The sequence below is a fragment of the Nomascus leucogenys genome, chromosome 12 (assembly GCF_006542625.1).
Source record: "Nomascus leucogenys isolate Asia chromosome 12, Asia_NLE_v1, whole genome shotgun sequence".
Taxonomy (NCBI): domain Eukaryota; kingdom Metazoa; phylum Chordata; class Mammalia; order Primates; family Hylobatidae; genus Nomascus; species Nomascus leucogenys.
The window spans coordinates 21,221,169-21,233,801 of NC_044392.1; the positions used below are offsets into that span (position 1 = coordinate 21,221,169).

The 12,633-nt window shown below is 36.7% G+C and overlaps 1 protein-coding gene across 3 annotated transcripts in view; it reads left to right on the forward strand.

Annotated features, from left to right (window-relative positions):
• ACBD6 (acyl-CoA binding domain containing 6) overlaps positions 1 to 12,633 on the forward strand; it is a 223,403-nt gene that overhangs the window by 1,079 nt on the left and 209,691 nt on the right. For all 3 annotated transcript variants that reach the window (XR_004032595.1, XM_030823916.1, XM_030823917.1), the window contains exons 2-3: positions 6,703 to 6,767; positions 9,868 to 9,964. Coding sequence is in view for 2 of the 3 variants with exons in the window: in XM_030823916.1 (XP_030679776.1) it covers positions 6,703 to 6,767; positions 9,868 to 9,964 (162 nt within the window). In the remaining variant the exon portion in view is untranslated. The remainder of the gene's footprint in view (positions 1 to 6,702; positions 6,768 to 9,867; positions 9,965 to 12,633) is intronic.

Below are 12,633 nucleotides of genomic sequence, written 5' to 3' on the forward strand. Positions count from 1 at the left end.
TGCTTTCCTAGGAGTGATGTTTATTTAGCTGGACACTGTTTTTCTGTTTTTTTCTCTGACTTATTCAGTGATTTTGCATTTTACCAGCCCAAGAACCTTTACAAAATGAGGATAAAATAAGATTTATCATTCATTTACTCTTTCCAAAGGGCCACATGGAAGTAAATATGGTAAAGTTAATAAAACTATATAGAGATCCAAAAAGATAATAGGATTGTAATAATGTGATGCAGGGCTGGGCGTGGTTGCGCACGGCTGTAATCCCAGCACTTTGGGAGGCCGAGGCGGGCGGATCACCTGAGGTCGAGAGTTCGAGACCAGCCTGACCAACATGGAGAAACCCCGTCTGTACTAAATTAGCCGGGCGTGGCGGCGCGTGCCTGTAATCCCAGCTACTCGGGAGGCTGAGGAGGCGGAGGTTGCGGTGAGCGAAGATTGCGCGCCATTGCACTCCCAGCCTGGGCAACAAGAGCGAAACTCCACCTCAAATAATAATGTGATGCAATGCAAAATGCAGTATTACAACTTTTATTGTGATTTTTATAAAATCCTAAATATCTTTGATTTATGTTTTCGTTGAATATGTCTTCCTTTCTGTTTGCTACAATCTAAAAATTTTAGAGCTATGAACACCAGGTGAAATAATGCCCTTCTTTTACAGTAAAGGAAACGGAAGGCCATAGAGAGTAGGCACCTTGCCTAGGGTCATACAGATACATCAGTCAGAACTGGACTGTAGCTCCTGACTCAGTCTAAGGCTGTGAACTTTACCTGGAAATAGGAAGGTGTATAGACATGTTTAATTTATAATTCAGGGTGACATTGGTTGGTACCAGAAGGAAAATAATTGCTTTATCATAAGCAACACATATTTGTTCAGCAGCTTTTATGTGCAAGACACTTGGGTATAATGCGTACAGAGAATGCAGAGAAGCAAAAACATCATGACACTTTGCAGAGAAGCAAAAACATCATGACACTCACTTTTTTTTTTTTTTGCAGAGTTTTTTTTTTGTTTTGTTTTTTGGTTTTTTTTTTGTTTTTTTTTTTTTGCAGAGAATCTGGGTTTTGCCACTGGTTTCCCAGGCTGGTCTTGAACTCCTGAGCTCAGGCGATCCACCTGCCCAAAGTGCTGGGATTACAGGCATGAGCCACTTCGCCTGGCTGACACTTGCTTTTTTTTTTTTTTTTTTTATATGGAGTTTCGCTCCTATTGCCCAGGCTGGAGTGCAGTGGCTGGATCTTAGCTCACTGCAACCTCTACCTCCCTGGTTCAAGCAATTGTCCTGTCCCAGCCTCCCGAGTAGCTGGGATTACAGGTGCCTGCCACCATGCCCGACTAATTTTTTGTATTTTTAGAAGAGACGGGGCTTCATCATGTTCGCCAGGCTGGTCTTGAACTTCTGACCTTAGGTGATCTGCCTGCCTCGGCCTCCCAAAGTGCTGGGATTACAGGTGTGAGCCACTGTGCCCGACCGACATTTGCTTTAAGAGACCTAACAAAGTACTTGAGGAGTCTAGGTTTGAACACACCTGAAAAATTGCTGACAAGTTCAGGAAAATTACAGCTCTTTGGAACACTGGAGGAAAGGAAATTCTGGGTAATAGAATTTTAGTTGTCTATTTTAATAAAACAAAATAGTCTATTTTGTTTTATTAAAAATGTGTAACGTTTTTTTCTTTTTGCCTCTTGACATAGTTACATATTTTCCCCTGTATTTGTTAAAGGAAAAATAAGTTGGGGGAGAGGTCCTGCTGTATTTTTTTTTTTTTTTTTTTTTAACTAAAAAAGTTTTTTTAGAGACAGGATTTTGTTTTGTTGCTCAGGCTGGAGGGCAGTTACACACTCATAGCTCACTGCAGCCTTGAAGGTTCTGGCTTCAAGCGATCCTCCTGCTTAAGCCTCCTGAAGTACTGTTATTACAGACATGATCCCCCATGCCCAGCCCCACTGTGTTCTTAAACTGGATGTACCGAGTAAAAATGAACCTTGTTTTGAAGGTTGATGGTCATTATTATGAATATCAGTTAATGTGACCTGAGAGATAAAGCTGTAGGAACAAATGGTATAAATTATAGTGTTGAATGAAAATTACCTCCAAATTGGCCTTGGAATTAGCTTTCTTGGAAAAGTTGTAGATATCTGTTTTCTCTTTGGTCATTTGTTATACTTTGTCCTAATAACATCAGAGTGAAACTTTTGATTATTTAACACATATTTACTGAGAATCATATTTTAGGACCTGTAATATGTCTGATGATTCTCTGGGCAGTATGAGACTAATTTTCCCCAAATTCCCTGGAAAATATTATTTTTCCTTCTAGGACGTATCTTTATTGATATTGGTGTCATTATTAAATACTATATTTCTAAGTCATCAGTGAACTGTAGTCACCTATCGACTTGGGAACCATTCTGTCTCAGGTATACTCACTTCATCCAGATAATATGAAAGAGGGATGTCCCTCATCCTTTCAAGAACTTGACTTTAGGGTGTTTAGAGATATTCTGTATCTGAAAATAAAATTCTGCATTATTAGAGAATAATATGCTTACTTACATATGACACTGGGCCACAGTTTTCATCAATCTCCTAAATATTTTTGACAAAATTCTGAGATAGTGTTAAGAATAGCATCTTTGATAGAATAATAAAGTTGAAAGTCCAATATCATTTCTGCATATTGGATCAAAATTTATAAAATAACGTTTTGTATTCAGAATAGCACCCTATTTTGTAGGCTGGATGAGGTTGTTGGCAGGAAGATAATAAAAATAAGCTGAGATACAAACCTTATTTTCTCAGGGAGAGCTCTAAACTTAGCATCATAGCTTTATTAGTCTCAGATAAGCCTATGGCTTTAAAATAATCTTTTAATAAAGTTTCAACAAAATCAAATGAATGAACAATTTTTTGGTCCCTGTTTACATCAGCCTACACTCTCCCTCCTAAAGATAGCTAGTTGACAGCTGTGAAAACTGGAGAGTAATGAAAATTTGTGAATTCCTGTTGACTTCATAAGATACTATTTAATAATACTTTTTTTTTTTTTTTTTTTTTTGAGACAGAGTTTTGCTCTATCATCCAGGCTGGAATGCAGTGGCGTGATCTGGGCTCACTGCAACTTCTGCCTCCTAGGTTCAAGCGATTCTCTTGCCTCAGCTTCCCGAGTAGCTTTGATTACAGGGAATCTGCCACTGCACCTGACTAATTTTTGTATTTTTAGTAGAGATGGGGTTTCACCATGTTGGCCATGGTTGACCAGGCTGGTCTCATGATCTCAGGTGATCCACCTGCCTTGGCCTCCCAATGTACTGGGGTTACAGGCATGAGCCACTGTGCCTTAATACTACTTTATTAAATATTAACCCTTGAGTCAAGTCTTACATTTTGTTTGATGAGATGGGAAGTACACACAAAGTACTTCTGCTGCATACTGAATTATGTTAACTATTTTGAGGAAAAGCACTTGTGTAATTTCTGAGTTCCAAAATGAACTATATACTTTTTTCCATTTTTACTTAACAACTCACAGATAATTATACCTACTCAAATTTGGGTATTTGGCAGGTAGTTTCTTAAAAATGAACGAGGCCGGACGTGGTGGCTCACGCCTGTAATCCCAGCACTTTGGGAGGCCGAGGCGGGTGGATCATGAGGTCAGGAGATCGAGACCATCCTGGCTAACACAGTGAAACCCCGTCTCTACTAAAAATACAAAAAAATTAGCCGGGCGAGGTGGCGGGCGCCTGTAGTCCCAGCTACTCGGGAGGCTGAGGCAGGAGAATGGCCTGAACCCCGGGGGGTGCGGAGCCTGCAGTGAGCTGAGATCGCACTGCTGCACTCCAGCCTGGGCGACAGCGAGACTCTGTCTCAAAAAAAAAAAAAAAAAAAAAATGAATGAAATAAGCCTGTCACTTCAAGGAAAACAACTCAAGTATTTGTTGCCAGTAATAACATTTGAACCTTCAAGTGAAAATGGGAAATTTGGAAAATCTGTATCTGCCACCATGAGCTTGACAGCTTCCCAGTACTTAAAAATTTTTTTGATGGGATAAGTGGTGACAGTCATGAATGTGAACGTTTGCTATTATATCATGAAATGTGTCAACATTTGAAAAGTCTGTGTAACTCAGTAAACCATATTTTCTAAATATTTCATGGAATGATGTTACAAATTATGTGTTGGTAAAAGATGCCTTTCAAAGTGCAAGTCAGACCAATGGATTTCAGTGTTAACAGTATGAAAAATTCATTGATATGAGTTCAGATTCCTCATTGCAACTGACCTTAAGCTACCATCTGTTAGGTTTTGGCATAGTATCAAAGAAGAATATCTACAATTATCTGAAAATGCTGCTAAAATACTTCTCTCTTTTCTAACAACATATCTGCGTGAAGCCGAATTTTCTTCATATACTTCAACCAAAACAACATATTGCAGTAGACTGGATGCAGCAGTAGATATGCAAATGCAACTGGCTTCTACTAAGCGAGACATTAAAAAAATTAAAAAATGTAAAACAGTGCTACTTTTCTCACTAATTTTTTTAGAATAGTTATTTTGCATGAAATGTTATTTATGTTAACATCTAATGGGTTTATTATTTTTAAATGAATTAATACACATTTTTTAAATGTCCCAGTTTTAATTTCTAATGTGGTAAATATCAATAGATATAACCCATATAAATGATGGCTCTTTAGGATTCTTAATTTCTGAGAGTATAAAGGGATTACAAGACTAAAAAATTTGAAAACTGCTGCCCTAAGTTCCTTTTTCATGGTCAGAGGTGGCTTACCATCACCACATGTATATCCTATCCAGGGCAAAGGGAAAGCGGAAGACAAGCCCCTTTTCTTTTTAAGGAAGGTATTTGTATCACTCTTCCACACATCCAGTCCCCAGAACCTAGGCAGAAGTTGGATGGCCATGTATAATGTTTAGCTGGATGATCATGTGTCCAGCTGAGACTTCTGTTACTGTAGGAGAAATGGAGAACTATTGGCATTTGTTTCTGCCACTGGATAGTGTCTGGATAAAAAACAAAAATAGTTATAATTGCCATTTTTATGTCTTAAAGTTTATACAATTTATCTCATTTAATATTTTTAACAGTCTGGTAGTTCATGTGATTTTAGAGAGTCCAGAATTGAAGCCCAGACTCTATTTAGCAGTTAAGACAGAATGATGTAGTAAAGGGATATTGCGCTTTGGAGTCAAACACTCTTGGATTTAAATCTGGACTACTAATTTGGGATATACTAATGTGTGAACTGAGACAACCCTTCTGAGCTTCTCTCTTCATTTATAAAATGAGTTTGTGATGGCATACCTAGCAGGATTTTTTTTTTTTTTGGCCCATTCGAGATAAAATATGTGAAGTGTTTGGTCTATGGTGATTGTTCAAGAAATGTGGCTCCTTCTTTCTCACCCTTTATTCTCTCTATTCCATCATAACAGGGCTGCTTCTATGTAGGTATACATTTTAATAATAGCATAGGGCCATGCGATTAATCGCTAAGCAAATGATAGAGGTGGTAATTGTTATGAATTCAGAGGTAGATAAGATCATTGTAGACTGAAAGGGTTCTTAGAATCTGAAATCTGAGTAGAACTGGAAGGTCGTGCAGCATCTTGAAAAGCTGAGGAAAGAAGAAAAGGCATTTCAGGTGAGTGGAGTAACAAGCAAAACCCTGAACTAGGAATACCTAAGGCAGTCAGTAGATCATTCTGGTTAGGTGAAGGCATCAGTTAGAGTAATGGGAGACAGTGGGAAAATCCCTGAGAAGTAGATAGGTTCTGTGGATGAGTTAAGAACAGTTACAGGCTCTATTCTAATAGAAAGATGAGACTTTACACAAAACTTTCTAACACATGGTAGAAAAAGTGAAAAGTACCATAAAAGATATATAGAGTAAATGCTCTTAAGAGTTCATAAGGAAGGAAGATGACTTCTGGCAGTGGGAATCAGGGCCTGTATAGTGAATTCTACACTTGTGTGAATTTCATTTATGCTTATTCTGAATGAAAATTTCACTGTTCAATTTAACTACAAATGTCATTTGAGGATTATAATTAAATATTGACCTCAAACAAAAGATGATAAGACTATTGTAGAAAAATAGAATTGTATTTTTGAGAACCCCTGAAATTTTTTGCATGGCTTTTGGCATCCAAATTTATATTGATGAATTTCATAATAGGGCACTTTAAAAGTAGTACACTTTTTTCCCTGGAATTTTGGAGAGTTAAAATGCTAATAGAGTTATGAGAATCAGCATGAAAAAATAGTGTTATGAATTCTGATAAATTATGAATTCTAAACCTTATTAATTGCATGTTAAAAAATTCTTTTACTTTATACATGGTAATAAAGAGTATATAATCTATATTGATAACTTGTCTTCTATATAATCTACTAACTTCAAAATGCAACCGTTTATCACAGTTTTTCTGTATTACAGTATTAGATAATAGTTGTTTAATGCAGTAAGCCGAAGTAGGCTGTATGTAATGTTTGATTCTGTTTGGGTTTTTTTGTTTGCTTTGGCAAAGAATGTTAAATTTTGCTATTCCATATAGATGCAAATATTTTCCAACCTATGGTTACTGAATATACATAATACATTTGAAAAGGAAAAGTTTCCCAGACATTTCTTTGAAAAATAAGTTCTTGATTTTCCTTCCCTCATTTAGGTCAAAGTTGGAAATTGTAATACTCCTAAACCAAGCTTCTTTGATTTTGAAGGAAAGCAAAAATGGTAAGGAATTCTTGGAATCTTTAATGAGGTTGTTGGAAATGGTTCAGGTGTTTAGGAATTAGAAAGCAGTGAGCTGATTAAAGAATTATTTTTATATTAATCTCTCTGCTGTAGATTGTACTAATGACAGGCAATTGGGAGAGATTAAAGAAATCTACTTTTAGCTAAGTCTCCTGAAGGATTCTTATGCTAGCATGTTGAAGTATAAGTGGTTCACAACAGACATACATGCCTTACATTTTAATACCATGAGGGCTATTGCTTGAGATTTTCCTTTCCTGTCATTCAGCCCCTAATGGATCACCACTTCTCCCCTCTGGAGGGATTTTTGGAAGAAGGCCGGAATGATGGGAAGGGCAGAAGAGCAGGATAAATCCCCATTTTTCACCCATCTTCCTTGTCCCGGTTTTATCTCCCTGTCTCTTGCTACTTACTCTTGTGTTCCTTGCCCCACCCATGCCACAGTAAATAACTGCTTATAGTACTCTTGGGAAGAAGGGAAAAATTCAGTGAAAAGGCAAAACCAGATACTAACTTCTCTTCTTCTCTGAGTATATAAAAAAAAGAGTATACTTTTGCAAACTTTTTTAACTTATAATTCAGAAGTTCCCCCTTGTCATTTATGAGACCTTATCTTCTCTTACCTTGTCTAAGTGAAAAAAGAGAAATTGCATACAACTGGGAATCTTAGTTATAGAAGGGAAGGCTTTGGAGCATCAGCCCTGGAATTAAAAGAAGGTTAGAAGGTAGAGTTAAAAAAGAAAAAAGATAAAATATGGTTATAGAGAGAGGAAGTGATAAAATATGAGTTCTGACTTTACATTCTAGAGCAGTCTCACATAAAATCTGGTCCCCTGGATACATTTCCTGCCTGCCAACCGTTTGTTACCTAACTGTTAGGAGATACAGAGCTTGAACCCAGATGTAAATCACGTATGTCACTAACCACGCTGTTTAGTTCAGCTGATTTTTTTGTATAGGACAGTCTCAGTGAAGGAAGCAGTGCATTGATTATATTCTTGCACAAGTTTTTTGGTTGATGATAACCAACCAACATATTACTGTTCTAAAGAATACCTGATGTTAACGTTGACTGTGAGTTTTTTGTTATAATTTATGAAATTTTATACCTTTATTTTTTTTCAATGCTTTGCCTGTTTCTCCATTGTTTTTAGCAATTAAAAAATTCACGTTTTATAGCCACCATAATATAATAGTTTAGGCAAGAACATCAACGAATGATTAAATATTAGATGACAAAATATTGGGGAACTATTGGAGAAAAACTATTGAGGAAAAGTTGTTAAAATGCTAGGTGAAAAACTATTGGGGAGCAAAACCATGGGTTACAGGCTGACCCACTGTTTACTTTTTAATTATGAGGGAGAAACCTGACAGTTACTGCTGTTACCAAGCCATGAATCTTATTGATGATGGGACAGACTGACATCATGTGCCCCCAGTGTGATGCATTGAAAAGGGCATGTCACCTATATATTACTCTGCTGAAATAATTTAACCCAATTCTAATCATGATTAATCATTTTTGGCAAGAACACTATGTAGGTAAGCAAACAATTAGACAAATTCAAATTGAGGGATATTTTATAAAACAGTTGGACTCTTAAAAAAAAATACCAACAATGTGGAAGACAAAAAAGCTAAAGATACATGAAACTCAATGCTGTGTGTGGATCTTGATTGGTTCCTGGTGTGGGAGAAGAAAGCCATAAAGGACATTATTGGGACAATCAGGAAAATCTGAATGTATAGCCCCTATATTATATAATAGTAATTGATGATAAATTTCCTGAGTTTGTGTAAGCTGATTTAGGGGTGAAGTGTTATGATGCATATAAGTAATTCTTAAGGAATTCAGTGAAAATAAATTTAGAAAACCTCAGAAAGATGTTATATTCATCATAGAAGCAGGAAGGTAGTGAAAAAAAATGTGGGATTGAGTTCTGTTTGACAGCAAATCAGGGAAATCGAGAAACCCTGGTTGGAATTTAGAAAGAACTGGCAGGGAAAACCAAGAAGAAGGCCTGTCTTGGCCTGTGGGTGGGGCGGTGGGGGGGGGAGTTGGGGGTGGGGGGAAGATGACCCAAAAGGAAGCTCAGGACTAAAATGTTGCTTTTGCCATTTATATTGTAGGAAGTCCCTAACTTACTCATTAGTATTCTTTAGTTGTTTTGTTTTTGGTTTTTTGGGTTTTTTTTTGAGACAGAATTTTGCTGTTTCCCAGACTGGAGTGCGGTGGTGCCATCTCAGCTTACTGCAACCTCTGCCTCCCAGGTTCAAGCAGTTCTCCTGCCTCAGCCTCTGGAGTAGCTGGACTACAGGCGCACACCACCACGCCTGGCTAATTTTTGTATTTTTAGTAGAGATGGGGTTTCATCATGTTGGCCAGGCTGGTCTCAAACTCCTGACCTCAGGTGGTCCACCTGCCTCAGCCTCCCAAAGTGCTGGGATTACAGGCATGAGCCACCAAGCCTGGCCAGTATTCTTATTTCTGCCCTCAACATCCCTTACTTTTGAAGTCCCAGACTAAGTCCCCAGGATCAGTTACTAGAAGCTTATAGATGAGATAACAGCAGAAAGGGAAGGTGGATTTCTTGTATCTTAGTAAGAAGTTTGATGCATTTTCCTTGGGAATAATTGTTTTTTATGTGATGATTAGTTTCTGTACGACCAAAATGCCATAAGCACAGTTAATTTATGAGAATAATCTGTATTAGTCTGTAGATCATATATCCTCAATAGAGGTGAAATTTGGTTTGAGAAAGTTATAAAATCTTAGATTACAGTGGTTTGTGGTCTTTCAAAACTTAATAGGTATGCATTGTATATGTGTTTTTAAAATTTCATGGGAAGGGAGATTAGGAAAATGTCTGAAAAGGCTGCTTAGGTAGGGCAATAAGGTCTGTATAGCTCTAGACCAATGTAAATGCAAAAAGACAGAACTTCTCTATCCATAGCTTATTATAATCTCTATATTCAGAGACCCTTGAAATGTGCATACGATTTTTTTAATAATAAGAAAAATGCTGTTTGTGTTATTTGCATAATGACAGGCCATTTTGGATATTCCATATTGTAGGGAAGCGTGGAAAGCACTTGGTGATTCAAGCCCCAGCCAAGCAATGCAGGAATATATCGCAGTAGTTAAAAAACTAGATCCAGGTTGGAATCCTCAGGTAAGACTTAATGATTATAAATAATACTTTCCAAAAACTTATGATCTTTCTCTGAAATAAATGTCTAAAGCTAAGCTTAGTTTTAAGTAACATGCTTAAAGTTTTACTTTCTTGAAATATTTTAAAGTTATTGTAATATTTATCTAATAAAATAATTGCTGGCCAGGTGTGGTGGCTCATACTTGGAATCCCAGCACTCTGGGAGGCCAAGCCAGGTGGTTCACCTGAGGTAAGAGTTCAAGACTGGCCTGGCCAACATGGTGAACTCTCATCTCTACTAAAAATACAAAAATTAGCTGGATGTGGTGGTACACACCTGTAATCCCAGCTACTCAGGAAGCTGAGGCAGGAGAATCGATTGAACCTGGGAGGCTGAGGCTGCAGTGAGCCAAAATCAGGCCACTGCACTCCAGCCTGGGTGACAGTGTGAGACTCCATCTCAGAAAAATAAAAAAAAATTAATAATAATTACTTAAATAGTAATATAACCAGCTACTGAGGCTGAGAACGTCTCTGAGTTGCAGAGTTTTTGAAAGCAGAAAAATTTGAATTACGTAAGAATTGGAAAGAGTTTAACTTGAGATTATCATGCTGGAAAAAAGAAGGTTACTCTTGAATTTCTTTTTTATGATCACCTTCTATGCAAGCGCAAAATGCTTATTAGGGATAAAAGATGAATAAGACATGATTTCTGCCATTATGTAGTTTATAGTGTAATAGAGAAGATAAAACATCAAAATATATATCTTTAATAGTGTAAAACAATAATAATGTAAATGTAGGGAATCCAGCAGGAAAAGAGATTGCTTTGGACTTTGGAAGCATTGGATATTGTTCACTTAAATATACCCTTATTGGAGAACATCTAGAAAGAATTTAATAAAGGTGAGGTTACTATTTAAGAATATTGTGAAATGATTAACAGGTATTTCAGTGAGATAGAGGTTGCATTGTACCACGTAAAAAATGCAAATTGAACTTTTTTCAATAAAAATATTAAGGCCAAACATTTTAGCAGTTAATGAATTAAACAATTTTCAGTGTTTTTGTAATAATTACATAATTTCATGGGTACATAGTTGTTACTGGTATGAAGGAATTTGTTCCATTAATCATGGAATCTTAAAAATCTCAGACTTGTTAGGAACTTTAAAAGATTATATATTATGACATATTAAAAATGTATCTTAAGAGTACAAAGTGGGAGAGATAACCAACTTTGGATATCTTTAATAATATGACTGCCTTTTAGAAGTCATTGAAAAATTTCTTTTTTTTTTTTTTTTTTTTGAGACAGAGTCTCACTCTATCACTCAGACTAGAGCACAGTAGTAGGATCTTGGCTCAATGTAACGTCCACCTCCCAGGTTCAAGTGATTCTCCCACTTCAGCCTCTGGAACTACGGGTGCACACCACTAAACCTGGCTAATTTTTAAATTATTTTTTCTTTTTTTTTTTTTTTTTTTGTAGAGATAGGGTTTTGCCATGTTGGCCAGGCTGATCTTGATCTCCTGACCTCATCTGATCCACCCGCTTCGGCCTCCTAAAGTGCTGGGATTACAGGCGTAAGAAATTTCCTTATGTTTCTGATGTGCATGAGTCTTCATTTTCAGAAATTTTCTATTTTACTATCTTTTATAAGACACCAAATGTGCATACAAATATGTATCTCAAGGTTCTGAGGGCTTAAAATCTGAAAATCAGTGCTCAAAACAGGTGCCCCCTGAGCTGAACTCAGCCTGAACAACTGTTGCCCAATGTTTAAAAATGAAACAAAACTTGAATGTGAGTGACTTTAGGCAGAGTATTTTTCAGGTCCAGTCACTGTGTTCTCATCCTTCCCTGTTGATTTATACTACACTATTGGTGTAGTATATGAAGGCATTACTTCATATACTTCATAGGCATAAAATGCCTATGAAGGCATTTTAGTTTATAAATTCTGATAAAAGACAGAATTTATGATTTCTTACCTTCAGTACTTTAGTAAAATTTTGTTAACTATTACTCTTAAAATGCTTGCAAGCCAAGTGCAGTGGCTCACGCCTGTAATCCCAACAGTTTGGGAGGCTGAGGTGGGTGGATCACCTGAGGTCAGGAGTTCGAGACCAGCCTGACCAATATGGTGAAACCCCGTCTCTAATAAAAAATGCAAAAATTAGCCAGCAATGGTGGCAGGTGCCTGTAGTCCCAGCTACGCGGGAGCTTGAGGCAGGAGAATCGCTTGAACCCGGGAGGCAGAGGTTGCAGTGAGCCGAGGTTGTGCCATTGCACTCCAGCCTGGGTGACAGAGCAAGACTTCGTCTCAAAAAAAAAAAAAAAAAAAAAAAAAAAAGACTTGCAGATTCCAAACAGATGTTAAGGATGCTTTTAAAAAATGTCTAAATCTAACCTATTGAACATATTCTTGAGTAAACCACCAAGCAGAACCAAAGGCACTTTTATATTCTTTAATTAATTATTTAATGCATTAAATAATAAACTTTAAAAAATTAATACATTATTTAATACATTAAATAAAAGAATATATAACATACTATTCTAAAAGTATTTTAACATTGGAATCCAGTTGTAAGGAGGAATTTTATTTTTTATTTACATTTTAGTTTTTAGTTTAAACAGTGAGCTGGTACCCTTTGACTCATAGCTTTTTTTTTTTGTCTTTACT